This window comes from Cydia splendana, chromosome 10 (assembly GCF_910591565.1).
Source record: "Cydia splendana chromosome 10, ilCydSple1.2, whole genome shotgun sequence".
In the NCBI taxonomy this organism is placed as follows: Eukaryota; Metazoa; Arthropoda; class Insecta; order Lepidoptera; family Tortricidae; genus Cydia; species Cydia splendana.
Genome location: NC_085969.1, coordinates 589,330 through 605,371, shown reverse-complemented (window position 1 = coordinate 605,371; position 16,042 = coordinate 589,330). Strand labels below are relative to the sequence as shown.

Below are 16,042 nucleotides of genomic sequence, written 5' to 3'. Positions count from 1 at the left end.
AACACGGCCATTACGGGTAGAAAATTAAAATGGGGAGGTTGGTTAACTTTACTGTTTTGTGTTTAGATGTTCAGAAATAAAACGACCGTTGATCAGGATGGTTGGATTGTTTTGAAAATACAATCCAACCATCTATCCCGTAATCAAGAGTGCCGCAGAGTATATGAAATCTATACAATAAAATAAAAACGTGAGAAGAGAATATATTGGAGTTGAACGATATTGAGTTTAGTCACTCATGATAGTCTATAAATGGAATAGTAAATAGTTTAAGTTTTCTTCAACATTTTGAAGAAATAAATTGACTTAGAATTTATTTTTTCAAAGTAATACTAATAAGTTTAGATCTCAATTTGCCTGTTGATTTGATTGTTATTTGTTCTAAGATATATTTCTTTGTTCGTTTTATCATCCTTAAAACATCTCTCCGAGTTCGTCATCGTTGCTTAGATACCTGCCGAAGTTACCTACTCAATATAAACCAGCTTAGGCATCACACGATAGCTTAGTGTAGGGTATAGATAGGCTTTGCTCGATTATCCATACCATTAGTTATTCACGTGGGCTCCTGGCGACTTCCTGCCCTAACACACCCTTTACATTATTCATTGGCAGGTAGTTTCTATAAAAACTTTATGATAAAGATCGTACATTTCGAATATGCTATCTAAATTTGTGGCTAAGGCTGCCTTATCACTGAGGCGGAGAAAAGAGAAGACGTGCGGAGCTGAGAAGAAATGTGGATTATAAAATTATAATAAATGCTATTGTAGATTAGAAACCTAATTCCCTGACCGTACCCACATAAAATCCTGATGCGTATGCAGCGCGGCTCCCTTCGTAGACACGCGTGCGGTTGTAACATATAGAATTATAATGTTTATGTTTACCGAAACTCGTCAACACACGAACGATATAGTAGTTTCTGAGTTTGGTCACGTCCGCATAGCGCAGACGACAGGAATCACAGAAAAACGATTTGTTTGTTTACAAAATATTATCACGTAACTTTACTGGAGGTTACGTTTAAGAGGTTGTGACCGTAAAGGGCCATTTGTTTTTTGTACTTTTCTGCCAAAGGAATCTCGAAGTAAAAGTTTACTTGGTTTCCAAGAAACAAATAAATAGTATATCATCTGGAAAATACCGAAATAACAACCCTATTTGGTGTTTTTAGAATCTCGTAAGGGTTTATTAACAACGGTCAATGACATTCAAATCGATTTACTTAAACATATTTTCAACAAAATATAGGTATTCGTTTTACAAAGTCAATTGAGGGCTTGTTCCAGCAATATATTTCCAGTACGTCACTTTGGTTTTTGAAACTATTATTTTTGCATAGTTTGATCATAAAGTACAGAAATAACGAGATTATGATTGTACGCAGATGCAGCAGCTGCGATTTATGACATAATAATATTCGGACGACAATCTAATAACGTTTGTTCTGTCTTCACATTTTATTTGCTTTGGGTTTGTCTCGATATTAGTGATTTCCCGATAGCATGCCAAAGGAGCTCTAGCACCGATTTTAGTAAGCTGCGTGGAATAATGATGATGATGATTGATTAAAACTGTAGTACTTTCTTCCCTGCTCCCAAACTATCTCCATACTAAATCTCTAAATCGGTTCAGCGGTTTAAGCGACAGACAGATAGAGTTACAACCCCATTTATAATATTAATAGGGATTGAAAGACATTTTTTATAATTAATCATACAAATTTGTCATAAATGTTAGAATTATAATTGTGAAAGTTTGGATGTTAATTGTAGTACCTTTATGCAAAAGCGGAGACTGAATTTTAAATAAATTACGTGATTACTTATATTTTATTTATACTTAAGTTTATATCGACCGGGATATGGACCGTGATTACCTTTTGTATTGTTTTCGAGCTCCCGATATTTCGACGCAGTTACACGGGTAACTGAAGATAGCGGGTGGGTGTCTAAGTTATATAGACCCTCATAATATAAGACTAGTGAAACTAACCGTGAATCAGGAATGACATGACATTTATTAAATCTACCAACATAGGTAGTTGCAACATCGTCCTGGCATCGCCACTATCAGACGAGGCCAGGTTGATGTGCAAACTTTACTTATATGTGATGTAGTGGTGTAGGTAATACTTCACTACTACATCATTATTACTATTAGATCTCATTACGGGGGTGACATTGTCACTGCGTGACAAAACCCCTTAAAAAAAAAGGATTAAAAAAAAAACCGTGAATCATTCAAAACTTACTGACTTAAGTACCATCGGTATAATGATATTTCAAATTACCAAATTCTTACAAAATTAACGCAATACTTCCTCGCATGCGTGCTAAGCTTAAAGTTTTAAGTTGCTGAAAACTCACTGTACTTTCCTTGCAGAAAATTAAGAACATGCTTCAAACATAGCGACAATAGAGCCGAGGAACAATTACGAGTCTAGACTCGACGCAGGTACCTGAGAGTCGACGGAACCATTCGCTAACAACATGACGGGGAATTTAAATCCTTGTTGGAAGTTTGAATTGAGAAATTAACTCAGTACCGTAACATGTCAAGTCGCTTTACTTTTTAGCACTTATTACCATAATACTGAGTCTGTAGTACTTCCAATGCAAATGCAAGTATAGCAAATGTAGGGCTCCCAAAGGACTGGCACCCAACTAGGGCTTACGAATTTAGCGCTTGTGAACTTCAGACCAGTCCCAAGCTTAAGACTGCATCGATCGTCCAGTGTCGCCCTATTGTGTTTTCTAATAAATCAATTAAGTAATTTATGTATAAATCAGTATGTTACTAGAGTTAGACCAAGAAAAGTCTGCAGCGATTTTGATAGCATGCGCAGTGCATGTGTTATTTATACGTCATAATTTCATAGAAGTTTGACGTATAAAATAACACATGCACTGCGTGTGCTATCAAAATCGCTGCAGACTTTTCTCGGTCTAACTCTATTGTTGTCCTACTGATTTCCCAAGTTTTGGTTTATCACATAGTTTATCACATGGAAGTACCTACTTCCAATGCAAATGCAAGTATAGCAAATGTAGGGCTCCCAAAGGACTGGCACCCAACTAGGGCTTACGAATTTAGCGCTTGTGAACTTCAGACCAGTCCCAAGCTTAAGACTGCATCGATCGTCCAGTGTCGCCCTATTGTGTTTTCTAATAAACCAATTAAGTAATTTCAGTATGTTACTAGAGTTAGACCAAGAAAAGTCTGCAGCGATTTTGATAGCATGCGCAGTGCATGTGTTATTTATACGTCATAATTTCATAGAAGTTTGACGTATAAAATAACACATGCACTGCGTGTGCTATCAAAATCGCTGCAGACTTTTCTCGGTCTAACTCTATTGTTGTCCTACTGATTTCCCAAGTTTTGGTTTATCACATAGTTTATCACATGGAAGTACCTACTTCCAATGCAAATGCAAGTATAGCAAATGTAGGGCTCCCAAAGGACTGGCACCCAACTAGGGCTTACGAATTTAGCGCTTGTGAACTTCAGACCAGTCCCAAGCTTAAGACTGCATCGATCGTCCAGTGTCGCCCTATTGTGTTTTCTAATAAACCAATTAAGTAATTTCAGTATGTTACTAGAGTTAGACCAAGAAAAGTCTGCAGCGATTTTGATAGCATGCGCAGTGCATGTGTTATTTATACGTCATAATTTCATAGAAGTTTGATGTTTAAAATAACACATGCACTGCGTGTGCTATCAAAATCGCTGCAGACTTTTCTCGGTCTAACTCTATTGTTGTCCTACTGATTTCCCAAGTTTTGGTCTTTATCACATAGTTTTATTTTGCTTATTTTTCGCTTTATCAACTAAACGGCAAATGGTGGCTACATTCCTCCTTAAAAGCAACGTCAGAAATGCGTTTTTCCTCAAAACATTTAAAGCACTTACTTGCAATAATACAGTCTCCCCTCTCTTCCAGTATGCACGCTCCATCCCTCCTTCAGCTCCGCCTGTATCCTCTCCAGCGCCGCTTCATCTTCAACCGCCGTCCTCTTAAGCTTCGGACTCCTGAACTTAGGACTGGCGCCCAACGTGGGGCTCCCAAACTTGGCACCCAACGTGGGACTCGCGAACTTCGGGCTAGCCCTGGGGCTTGCATCGCTTAGAGGGGAGCGGGGGAGGCTTGGGCGGGGTGAGGGGTGGGGGGAGCTGGTGCCGCTGGGTCCAGGCGACGGGGAGGCCTGTTGCAGCAGCATTGTTCACGTCATCGCGCCATTGTGGGAGCTGGAAAAAGAGAAAGATATGTTATTGCTGTACCAATCATTTTAAGTACTATCGTTTGGCGCGAGTATGACCAATGAATTACGAGTATATATGGTGAAATAATAGTAGGCGCGTAACATTCATCAAAAAATTAATTTCGCGACTAAAACTGACAGATTTGGAAGTCAGACTAGACATGATTTTTTTTATTTCATTCTATAGAGCACTTCAAGTCTGCACACATGTTCATGTGAACACATAAGAAAAACAGCTAGAGATATTTGAGATCAAATTGCGTACTTTATGCACCAAGATGTTGGGCTCAAACCATCGTCACGTAGATTCTCGTCAGATTTAAAAACATTTCAGTATTTTTAGAACGATCCGACAAAAACGATACCAAATATATTTTCGAACATTTTTTCACATACGCTAGCCTAAAAATATTTCCATCAAACAACCGTCAAACTACGTACGGCACGAATTAAAAAAGAGAACGCAACGAGCTCCCTTTGAAATGGCAACACCGATTAAAGCTGGCAGCAAAAAGTCCGGCCGACGCCAAATTGCCACAAAAAAAAGCGTAATCGCTGGAACCGACCACTTACGTTTAAAACCTCATATTTATTTACAACTAGCGTTTAAATTTCATCTTTATAACAAAGATGAAAGGTTGATTTTTGCTTGTCGTGATTTAGAAAAGGAGCTGTTTGGGAAGTGGACGTTCGAAATATGAATGAGAATACCGGTTTTCCATAGAGTTTTGTTTATTTGGCCCGTTTTTTTCGATAAAACGCGGATTAGGACGTCTTATGATACGATTGTGCAATCTGAAAATGGAACGCTTACGGAAGAGGGATGGGGAAAGGATTATGGAGAAAAAGTTTTGTTTGGGTTCATTTTGACGACATCCTTGTAAATTGTAATAAAGATGGCTTAACTGAGAGTATGAATGAGTCTTATAAAAAAGATCTACAGAATTTTACGAAGCGTTATGTTATTTTTGTGTAAGTGTGTATATTTAAAGGAATTAATAAAGAACATTAAAAATGTGGACATTAAAGATTGTGGTATAGTAACTATTAGTTTTATTTTCTTTAGTATGATTTACTGCCCATAGAAAATAGTATATGGGACGCTCATTTGTTTCTTGAAAATGTATAGTACCTAAATACCTGACTAGATTTAGAATACAAGTAATTTAACTAGAAATTTTTGGAAAAATCCTATTCTACCTTATTAAAACACACGACACGCTCTTACGAGTCCTAAGTTAAGACTCTGTAACCAACGGTCGTGTTCGATATTTTTGTACGTTTCGTCGTTTAAGATATCATTGTAGGTGACGGTACCCAATAAAAACTTCCTTTGACTAGGTACTATACTACGAATAACAGAGCTAGGTAGTAGGTAATGAAAATATTAAATGTAACAATAAACTTCACAAAACAGAACAGTTTCGCTGGTGCCGTGCAAGTGACATTTAACGTTTGTTGCGACATTGTACGTACAAAAGTTCTCGACATTTTCGTGAACCAATTTTGGTAGCCTTTTACATCTTAACATCTCATGCCTAGGTACAGTCAAAGAATTTAATTTTAAACCCATTTCGTACCTTGTCACAGTGACAATCAATGAATTTCGCTAGAAACCTCATACTATTGTCACTGTGACAAGGTAAAAACTGGATTAAAAATGAAAACATATAGTAAATTAAGTTGTTATGTTTTTCGTCCTTTGACGATGCCGTCTGATGACGCAGTCGCATTAAAAAAAAATATTTAGACAGACAAAGTAGTTTCGAGATCTCGGGAATAATTGTATAAGTAGTTAAGGTTATTCAGTATGATATGTACATACCACTCACAGAGGATAACGGTGGAAGTACACCCGTATAAGACCCGACTGTCATATTATTTGTCATTGTAAGATTGTGCAAAGTAAGATTGACAGGGTTTTTTTCCTAATGGGCTGCATATCTCAATTAAAACAAGAGCAAAAACTGTATAATATTGTTTGAAAACTCGGCCACATTTTCCTCCGCCATTGTGCCTTAATCTCTTTGTCTGATTCTGCCGGCTCCACAGTTTTCATTGTTTTCTTCAGTCTGTCTCATTGCGAGGTAAGGGCGAGATAGGGATGCCTATAGTTCAGTCTCTACATATATTTCAGACTTTTTATTTAAATAACCGAAGACAATATTGTAACCATCAAGTTTACTTACCATATCATCTTTTCACGGTTAGAGTTTAGATACGAATTCATGTGTCGCCAGAGATCAGGCCCATATTTCACCACGGTGACAGGTGCGACAATTATAAAATGTCACTGTTGCTGACGTCACAGTCATACATGGGCTACGGTTACCGCTTACCATCGGGCGGGCGGTGTGCTTGTTTGCCACCAACATATAAGCTTGTATGATGGCTGTTCATACGCATTTGTGCCTTACTTACTCCCGCTTTGCATTGATGGATTTGTGTGCCAGAGAGGTCTATAGGGCTACCACGAGTTAGTCACTGACCTGACACTGCCATATTCGCTAACGTCTGCGTAACTTACTTTCTATACATCTCGCTCGCACTCGTGTGCCAGTATTGGCAATAGGAGCAAGATGCATAGAAAGTAAGTTACGCAGACGTTAGCGAATATGTGAGTATCAATACTATCAATTTCAGTGACAAGCTTGTGGTAAGTATAAGTATATCCCTAGCAAATCCCTTGAAAAAGTGAAAGAGGAAAATTAAAAAGTGGTGCAAATCGGAGTGGGTTTAGCGGATGTAAACCCTGCTTAACGTTTATGAATGAAAACTGGGGTTTTCTCGCGCATTTATAATCCTGTTATGGCGGCTTTTCTGCCAGAGTTCCGTGAAGGTTCTTTAGGTACAGGGGCATTCCACGAGACTGTCGCTTACATAACGCAATTCTTCTAATACTTCTGGAAATGCTGAGTAAGCGATATTGGGTCAGGTAATATTTCATGACTTGGCTAACAAATTGGCAGTATATTCTCGAGATTCACGTATTTTATTGAGGTAGCTGCCATACAAGGCAAAAGCGTTATGTAAGCGACAGTCTCGTGGAATGCCCCTACACAGGATTTTAATGATAGCTATAGAACAATTTAGATCTTAAACTGAAATAAATCAAAAATATATACAGGACATGGCTTGTTTTTATTTTTTTAGTATATGATAATTGATACAGTGAAACCTGGTTAATTGGCACCTGGATAAATGGAAAACCTCAATAATTGCAACCAAAAGTCCGGTCCCGGTCCCTTGAGACCAAAAGGCCTCTATAATTGAAATTTTGGAACCTCTATAATTGCAATTTATATTTTAGTGCTTTTCGTAATTTTGCCTCTGTAATTGACCACATCGCAACTAAGACCTCTATAATTGACACTGCTAAAAAAAATCGGTTATTTTTGCTCTTCTATTTACCTCTATTATTGAAACGAGTCTTACTTATTACCTCTGTAATTGAAATAATGTAGTTGTAGACAGCAGAAACAATATTTTAATAGCAGTGATTATTTTATTTATATCTTCATTCAGAATTCAATTTATTTATTGGGTACCTATCACAGCCTGTAGTAGGTGAAATAATTTTTATTAAATCAAAAACAAAGTATGCTTTTTACATTCTAATAAAAATAAAACTTTCTTCAAATGATAAGAAAATAAAGTAGTAATTAATGTAGTGTAAAAGTGCAAGTATAGACAGAAGCGATATATAGACCAGAAACCCAGAACGTAAGCGTGTAAATCTAATTTCAATGGTTATTTGCACCTCCATAAAAGAAATTTGTCAGGACGCAACCTCTATTAATGAAAACCTCTATAATTGACACAACGATTTTTTGAACCTCGTTAATTGACACGACCTGCTTAAATGAAAAACCTGGTTAATTGACAAGAAATGGCCGGTCCCTTGAGATTGCAATTATCCAGGTTCCACTGTAAATGACATTTATTAAATCAAAATATTAAAGTAAATGGTAGTTTCTGAAATTACTCATCTTAGCAATAAAATCTAGCCTTCTAATTCTGTCACGAACAAGCCTTCATCATCATCATCATCATCATCTCAGCCATAAGACGTCCACTGCTGAACATAGGCCTCCCCCTTCAAACAACAACCTTCCTTCGAACAAGCCTTAGAGGCTAATTACTTTACTTAATTAAATGACGTACACTGATATCAGAATGACTGAATGACATCTCACTTATGCTCGTACATACTTGTTTGTGTTGTCGCAGGCGAGATGCACGATAAATAAATAATATGATTCAATTATCATTCTGATGAATCTGATGTCAATGTACGTTCGAATTGGCCTGTTATTAAAATAATTTAAAATTAATTTGTACAGTCTCACTTACTGTATACATTTACTTTTGTGAGACAATATCAATAAACTAACCTTGAAAACAATTGACAATCACCAATGATAATAGGGTATTATACTGTATTTAAAATAAATCATTTTACACCATGCATGAAATAAAGCACCAGGTAGTTATTAGAAAAACACAGATAGGAGTTATTTTTAAACACAAGTTCTATTTAATAAATCGGATAGAAATATAAAAATTAGGTGAGTTGACCGTGACGTCACGATGTAATGTTTCATATAAATTCCATATTAGCAAATCGTTTTGACAGTTCTAAAAAAGTAACTGATTTGACTAATAGGAAAATACCTTAATATCCCTTAAATCTGTTGTCTAAACATTTACAAAAGGACGTAACTAACACTAATATTCCTTCATCTTCCACCCTTTTACACCCAACGTATTATCTACAACACCAATATTTAATACATTACTGTAAGTAAATTTGCACTTTATCCCATTGGGATAGAGTTGTAAATTGCATGGAGATGTATTAACCCCTCTACTGCCTGAAGTGTGACGTGCCAACAATATATTAAGCGGCAGAATTACCCAGAAACCTATTACTGGCAGCGTGACATAAATAATTCACTGAAATGTAGCTAAACTAATGTAAACAGTATGCTAACATTACATTTTTTTGTCTGTTGATTAGGTCAAAGTTGAGAAATGGCATAATGTAAACAACTTAATATTAGAAGATAAAATATCCGTTTTTGCATTCAATAGAGTTCTATTGTAATTCAAATTTAATTAAACGAATTTAACGCGGAAACATCCTTTTAAGTTCTTACGCTACGTGAGAACCTACATAAATTGTAAAAAATACAATTAATAATAAAATTTAGAAAAACTTAAATAAACGCTCGTCATAAGTTAAGTAGTTAAAGCAACGGGTAACCGGAAGGCTGGAGCTTACCTCGCCCAATGCATTGACGTTACCGTTCAGCGCGGCAACGCCGCCAGCCATCTGGGCGCCTTACCAGACGGCAATTTTTTATTTAGGTAGGTTTTCTTTTTAGGTAGGTAGTTTTAGTTTATTTTGTTTAGTTCTTATTTTAATTTATTTTTGTTAGTTTTAATTTCTCAAGATAAATAAATAAAAAGGTAGGTAAAACCTATTCGAACGTACACTTGACATCAAAACAATATCTAAATTATGTCAGAGTCATCATTTGCGCGTTCATTTCATTTCGCTCGGAGTTGTCCGTGCATAATATGAATGCATGTATAAATTAACACACAGAAATTCAACAGAATTATGCTAATTTTTATTAAAGATAATTAGGAATTAGGAATAGGAATTAGTAGTAATAGTCTCGTTTTTCAGTTCAGATATTAGTTAAAATACTGGTTCTTTACACTGTGACAAAACGTAACAGTAACGTCGACACGCCAGTATTAACAAATTAGGAGAATACTCCGAAAGGGGAATAGAAGGGATACCCCTTCGAGGGCTAAACATACCTGTTAATAAGGACTTTTAATTCCGCTGTTAATAAATAAAGAAGCATACACAAATTAGGAGGAATACCCGTAAAGGGGGAATAGAGGGGGTATCGAGGGCTCAACATAGCTGTTAGTAAGGACTTTTAGCCCTGCTGTTAATTAAAATAAAGGGCACACACAAATTAGGAGAATGTTTCAGGGGAAATAGAAGGAGTATCGATGGCTCAAATTCCTGTTAATAAAGACTAATAAAAGCGCACACAGGAGAAATATTCGAAAAGCGCAAATAGAAGGGTTATCAAGGTTAGGGGCAACATATCTGTTAATTTTGCTTTTAATATATGTAAATAAAAAGCAAAAGTAACACGCAAATTAAGAAAATGCTTAAGGTTCAACACACAACACACCTGTTAAATAGGCTCTTTTAAATCTGCTGTAAAAAAAAATGGGGGTCATTAAATTTTGAATATACATAATTATTTAATATGTCTAAGAACACGGCGCTTTTTAGGGTTCCGTACCCAAAGGGTAAAACGGGACCCTATTACTAAGACTTCGCTGTCCGTCCGTCCGTCCGTCCGTCCGTCCGTCCGTCCGTCCGTCCGTCCGTCTGTCACCAGGCTGTATCTCACGAACCGTGATAGCTAGACAGTTGAAATTTTCACAGATGATGTATTTCTGTTGCCGCTATAACAACAAATACTAAAAACAGAATAAAATAAAGATTTAAATGGGGCTCCCATACAACAAACGTGATTTTTGACCAAAGTTAAGCAACGTCGGGAGTGGTCAGTACTTGGATGGGTGACCGTTTTTTTTTTTGCTTTTTTTTTTGTTTTTTTTTATATGGTACGGAACCCTTCGTGCGCGAGTCCGACTCGCACTTGCCCGGTTTTTTATGTAAAATTTCGTGCTAATCATTGATTTTCATGACTTATGGGGATAACTATTGTCAATTTTAAATCAGTTTTTGGTTAAAAACTTTTTATTAGAGCTATGATTTATAGTTCAACTTTTGAGAAAACAACAAAGAGACAGTACCTATTTACAGTAAACAACAACAAATTATTTGTCAATTGAGGCCAGTCGTTAAGCCGCGTGTACACTGTACTTACAGTTTGTCAACAACGACAATTTAAGTGAATGACATTAAATTGTCACTATGTAATCTACAGGTGACAGTCTAAATAAAACCATACATTTGAAATGTCACGATCGCCTTCCAAATAAGTACCAAAAGTTCGACCATAATCGGAATGAGGTCATTGGAACTATTGAATTCAGAAATAATATTATGTTAATTGCGTTAATTATTTGTTTTTGTAAAGGGGCCCACAGATTACCAGTTCGCCGGACGATATCAGCTTGTCAGTTAATAGCAAAAGGTGACAGTTCCGAACAACTGACAGGCTGATATCGTCCGGCGAACTGGTAATCTGTGGGCCCCTTAACAGTACTTATATATTCCAAGATATAAACATCCACCGTATCTCCTGAATACATCTCACGTTTCCTAACCATTCGTTTTGGTACATTCAAGCGGCCGTTAGCCTTTTTCGAATAAATTCATATACGTGGGCACTTTCCTTTTAAACATTTATCTCTATATCTGTAATGTATACCTACCTTTTTTTGATTGATTGTTTATTTTGATTGATTATCTTATCTAGGTCGCCATGGTTACTATGGCGAGCTATAACCCAATTGTCCTCAACTAAACAGTCCCCTCTTTTGTCTATTGATCTCCTCGATTACTCAAGCTTTTGATGACAATGACGCTGACAGCTTCAAAACCAGCTGTTATCGTATTATGCTTTTATTTTATTAAGTATCTATAGTATGGTCCTTCTGATAGCATAATACGTGCTTTTATTTTATTTATCTATGGTCCTTCTGACGAGAAACTGTGTAACGTCATACATTTTAACGGTTCTTGGTTCTTTTTTAAATTATAGTTTTGGTAAAGTGGGGGTCTTGTGAAATCGGTTTTATTGAAGGATACTCTTACAAATTAACTTTAAACAGCAGTATTATACCTAATTAAAACAAAAACATTGTTCTATCCACTCTGCCATTAAGATTAGGAAAACAGCCATATAATTAAAAGAAACCGTCCATTTTCCTTCATTTTTCAACATAATAAGGCCTCTAAACTTATTAAAGACGCCAGACGAAAATTGTTACTTCACACCGGTCATTCACCCGCATTAGCTGAACTGCTCTAACTCGCTAATCGCTCGCATTCTGTCCCTTTCACTCGCGTGTTACTGGCAGGCATTGTTTAACGCCTATGAAATATCAGAGGATATATTTGACAAGCGCGTATCTTTACTCTAATCTACTTTTAATTGCGACTCTATTCGGTTGTTAGAAGCTTTATATTGGAATGGAGGTTGGATTTGATTGATGTTTTGCTAAAGTTAGCATATGATATTGTTTTCCGACAGGTAAGCTCTGTACTATGGATGTGTGTGTGAAAATGCGAATATTCGAAATTCGGTTTTGAGTGATGAAGTGGCAAATTGGGAAGTTAACGTGTTGCGCTGATTTGGATTTGGAACGCAAATCGGGAAATGCGTGGTTTGAATATCGATTAAAGTGACGGTTTTATATTTGTTTTGCTTACATGCTAAGTTACATGAACTATGATATAGTAATATGAACATTCCATCTTTTATTATGCAAATTGGCATGTAATATTTTTTTTTACTTAATTCTATATTATCCTTAGTTCATTAAGTGAATTGTATATATAAATGACAATGTATGACCATTACTGAATAAATGATATGATATGATATGATACGATAAAGCTTTTTAAGCTTTAATTTAATTTACTTTAAATTAAACAGAACATTATCATTTAAGAAAATAATATTGGACTCCTCGTCATTGCCCACTTAATAGCTACTTCTAACTACATCATCATCATCATCATATCAGCCCTTTATCGCCCACTGCTGAGCATAGGTCTCTCTTCTAGTACGCCCTGTACGCCACTTGTGGTCCTGAGCTAATCTCATCCAAAAGTGTCCCCCAATTTTCCGGATGTCGTCCACCCAACACAACTACGAGTAAAGTGTCATTCTATGGAACTTGCTAACTATGTAAACAAAAGTCACTAGTAAATTGACATTCAGAGACAATTTTAATATGGCGGTTTGTTTACATAGTTAGCAAGTTCCATAGAATTACACTTTACATAGGTACGCAGAAAAGTTTCATATGGAAATGGTTCCCTCTGAACTTCTTGCGTTGTTCGCCGAACTGCAAAGCAAGTTTGTCTGTTTTGGAACTTAGAAACAACTTAGGAACTTGATCAACCCTGTGTGTAGTGGACAGAGCAGCTGTTTGGCTCTGCAGATCAGATACTTATCAAAACGTGTAAAAACCCCGTTATCTTGTGTTTGTTTATGCAAATAAGATGAGTCAACGCGTGGGCTAAGGTCAACCGGTTACAACACTTAATTCACAACAATGTTTCTTATAGGCTTATATTAATTCAGTGTACCTATTGAACCTCTGGGCCAGTAACAATTATGCGTATGCATAGATCAATTTATAACAGATCACGATTGTGCGTTTGGTAAGCTTTATTCACAGAGGGATTGTTCCAGTGGCTTTAAAGCGCAGCGACGCTCATGGGGCCCAGATAGGGTTTGCAATCCGGATCCGAAATGTATGAAATTATCCGGATCAGAATCCGAATTCGCCGACCTTCCCATACATTTCGGATCCGTCGTGCAAACTCTAGGCCCAGACATATAACAATCATTTACAGAAAACGCCATCCGAAACTTTATCTTACTGAACTTCACGCATTTCTTGTGCGGCGCGGCATCGTGAACCTTGTCGGGATCGGGATACTCGGGATGCATGAAGGTTGATATTGGGTTGTAGCCGCGCGCGTCAGTTGACGTATTTGGCGATCAATAGATTAATTAAACAATGTATTTATGAAAATGAGCATGTCACTTTTCGTTGCTCTTTATCATACTCAGTTAAGTACCATCATGAGATATGTAGGAGAAAATTTGGAGCATTTTTGATATTCCATTGATTTTAATTTTATTAAGCAGAAACGTCTGCGAACGATGCTATTAGTATGGGGAGCACATCGTAACTGGTGAATTTCCAATATGACTTGGAACTCCGGTAGCCGTTTAAGAAGTGTAACACTCTTGCGGTAGATGTCGCTAAGGTCCCCTTGACCTATAATATGGTGGAAAGATTTGCTGGTATGGATGAGGTCTTGGTGGCTCAGATGGCAGAGCGCTGGAGTATCGATCCAGAGGCCGTGAGTTCAAGTCTCACCCAAGACAGTAATTTTTCCACTTTTAAATTTATTCTAAGCTTAATTCATTGATTGTTGTCCACACAATTTGAATGTCCTATTCGTCTTTCATATTGTTGATGTGTTAAATGAAAGATACTGCATTTGGTTTCCACTTAATTATAAAAATAATAATAGTAGGTATGTTTTTAAAACTAACAACACTTATTACGTTTTATGAGTCTACGGTAAAATGTTGCCAGCTGTGGTTGCCAGTGTTTAAAACCTGACATTAAATACTTATTTTACAGGATTTGTGGTTTACGTTTACGTCTCATTATTGCTGCCAAGTCCATTATGGGAGTGTGTTTATATCCGTACTTTCAAATTTCACACTCGGTTTGGCCAAGCGTTTATTTGACTCGGGAAGCGTTGAGAATATGGACGAGCTGGTTACATTATACATACAACACAACACACAACATGTGACGTAACCGCATCTGCCGTGATCGATACCGCAGATACGAATCATTGATTTAGGTATTATGTCACCGGGCCTACCGCAAAAGTAAATTTATATCGCACTTGCATATTTCAATGATAGAGAAATCGATACCGAAGTTTAGGTTTTAGATCTTCACGGTAAGCCCAGCTGTGACGTTGATACACACAGCCCGTCTACCAAGTTACAACTACTACATTATCTTTTGGTGGCTTGTGAACTTCGCTTCTTCAAACAAAACAGTTGTACAATCTAATATTTAAAGAGTTAAGGAAGTGTCCAACCCAAATCCAATCGTTAACTTAAGTTTGTAAATAGTACCTAGGTTAGTAGAGTTAGACCAAGCTAAGTTGGCAGCGATTTCGATAGCACAGAGTGGGCAGGTGTTATTTAAACGTCATAATTACTTAGAAGTTTAACGTTTAAAATAACACTTTCGAAGTCTGGGCTATCAAAATTTAGTAGTAGGGTAGGTAGGGTAGGTATCACTGATTTAATGCAAAACTTCATTTCATTTCATTTATTTCATGCGAAAAACCATGGATATCAAGGTGTTACATAAAGGCCAAGCCACACCCGATGCGTCTGCGTAGACGTGGACGTGCACGTACGCGTCCCGATGCGTTGTAACATACGAAAACTCATACGAGTGGACACACCGCTTGCGTGACGTGTGCGTGACGTGCGCGTACGCGTGACTTGCACGCAACGCAGCTCCGACGAGACAAACCGGCTGCGTGCTGCGTGCACGCGTCCACGCAGCGGAGCGGCAACGTCGCTTCGTTGCGTGCAGTGATGACGTTGTGTTTAACTGCGTTCCCTATGAGAGGGCGAACCGAGCAGGTTCGGACACGCACAGCTCGGTGCTGCATAGGTGCTGTGCGTGTACACGCGCAGCTCGCTTGTATTTATTTACAACTCGGCCGGTGCGCGTGCTGGTTTTTAATATGGATTCAGTGATAAAAGAAAAACTAATGAAAATCGTTCGTCAATACGAATGTATATTTACAACATAGCACAAAGATTACAAAAAATACGTCTTATAAAAATTTAATTTGGTCTGTGGGAACAAATCGATGTTAGGTATTAACGATACTATTGGAAAACAAGGTTGTTGTATTGTGAATAATATTATGTGCGTTGGTGAATAATATTATGTACTCTCAATTATCTCGATTCAAATAT

The 16,042-nt window shown here is 37.1% G+C and overlaps 1 protein-coding gene and 1 long non-coding RNA gene across 2 annotated transcripts in view; both read right to left on the bottom strand.

Moving 5' to 3' along the window:
* The window catches only part of LOC134794095 (uncharacterized), a 304,721-nt gene that overhangs the window by 165,324 nt on the left and 123,355 nt on the right, over positions 1 to 16,042 (bottom strand). Inside the window, exon 2 of the mRNA XM_063765791.1 lies at positions 3,919 to 4,254. Coding sequence (XP_063621861.1) covers positions 3,919 to 4,226 — 308 coding nt within the window. The 5' untranslated portion in view covers positions 4,227 to 4,254. The remainder of the gene's footprint in view (positions 1 to 3,918; positions 4,255 to 16,042) is intronic.
* Positions 1 to 16,042, bottom strand: part of LOC134794103 (uncharacterized) — a 207,212-nt gene that overhangs the window by 190,407 nt on the left and 763 nt on the right. The window lies entirely within an intron of this gene.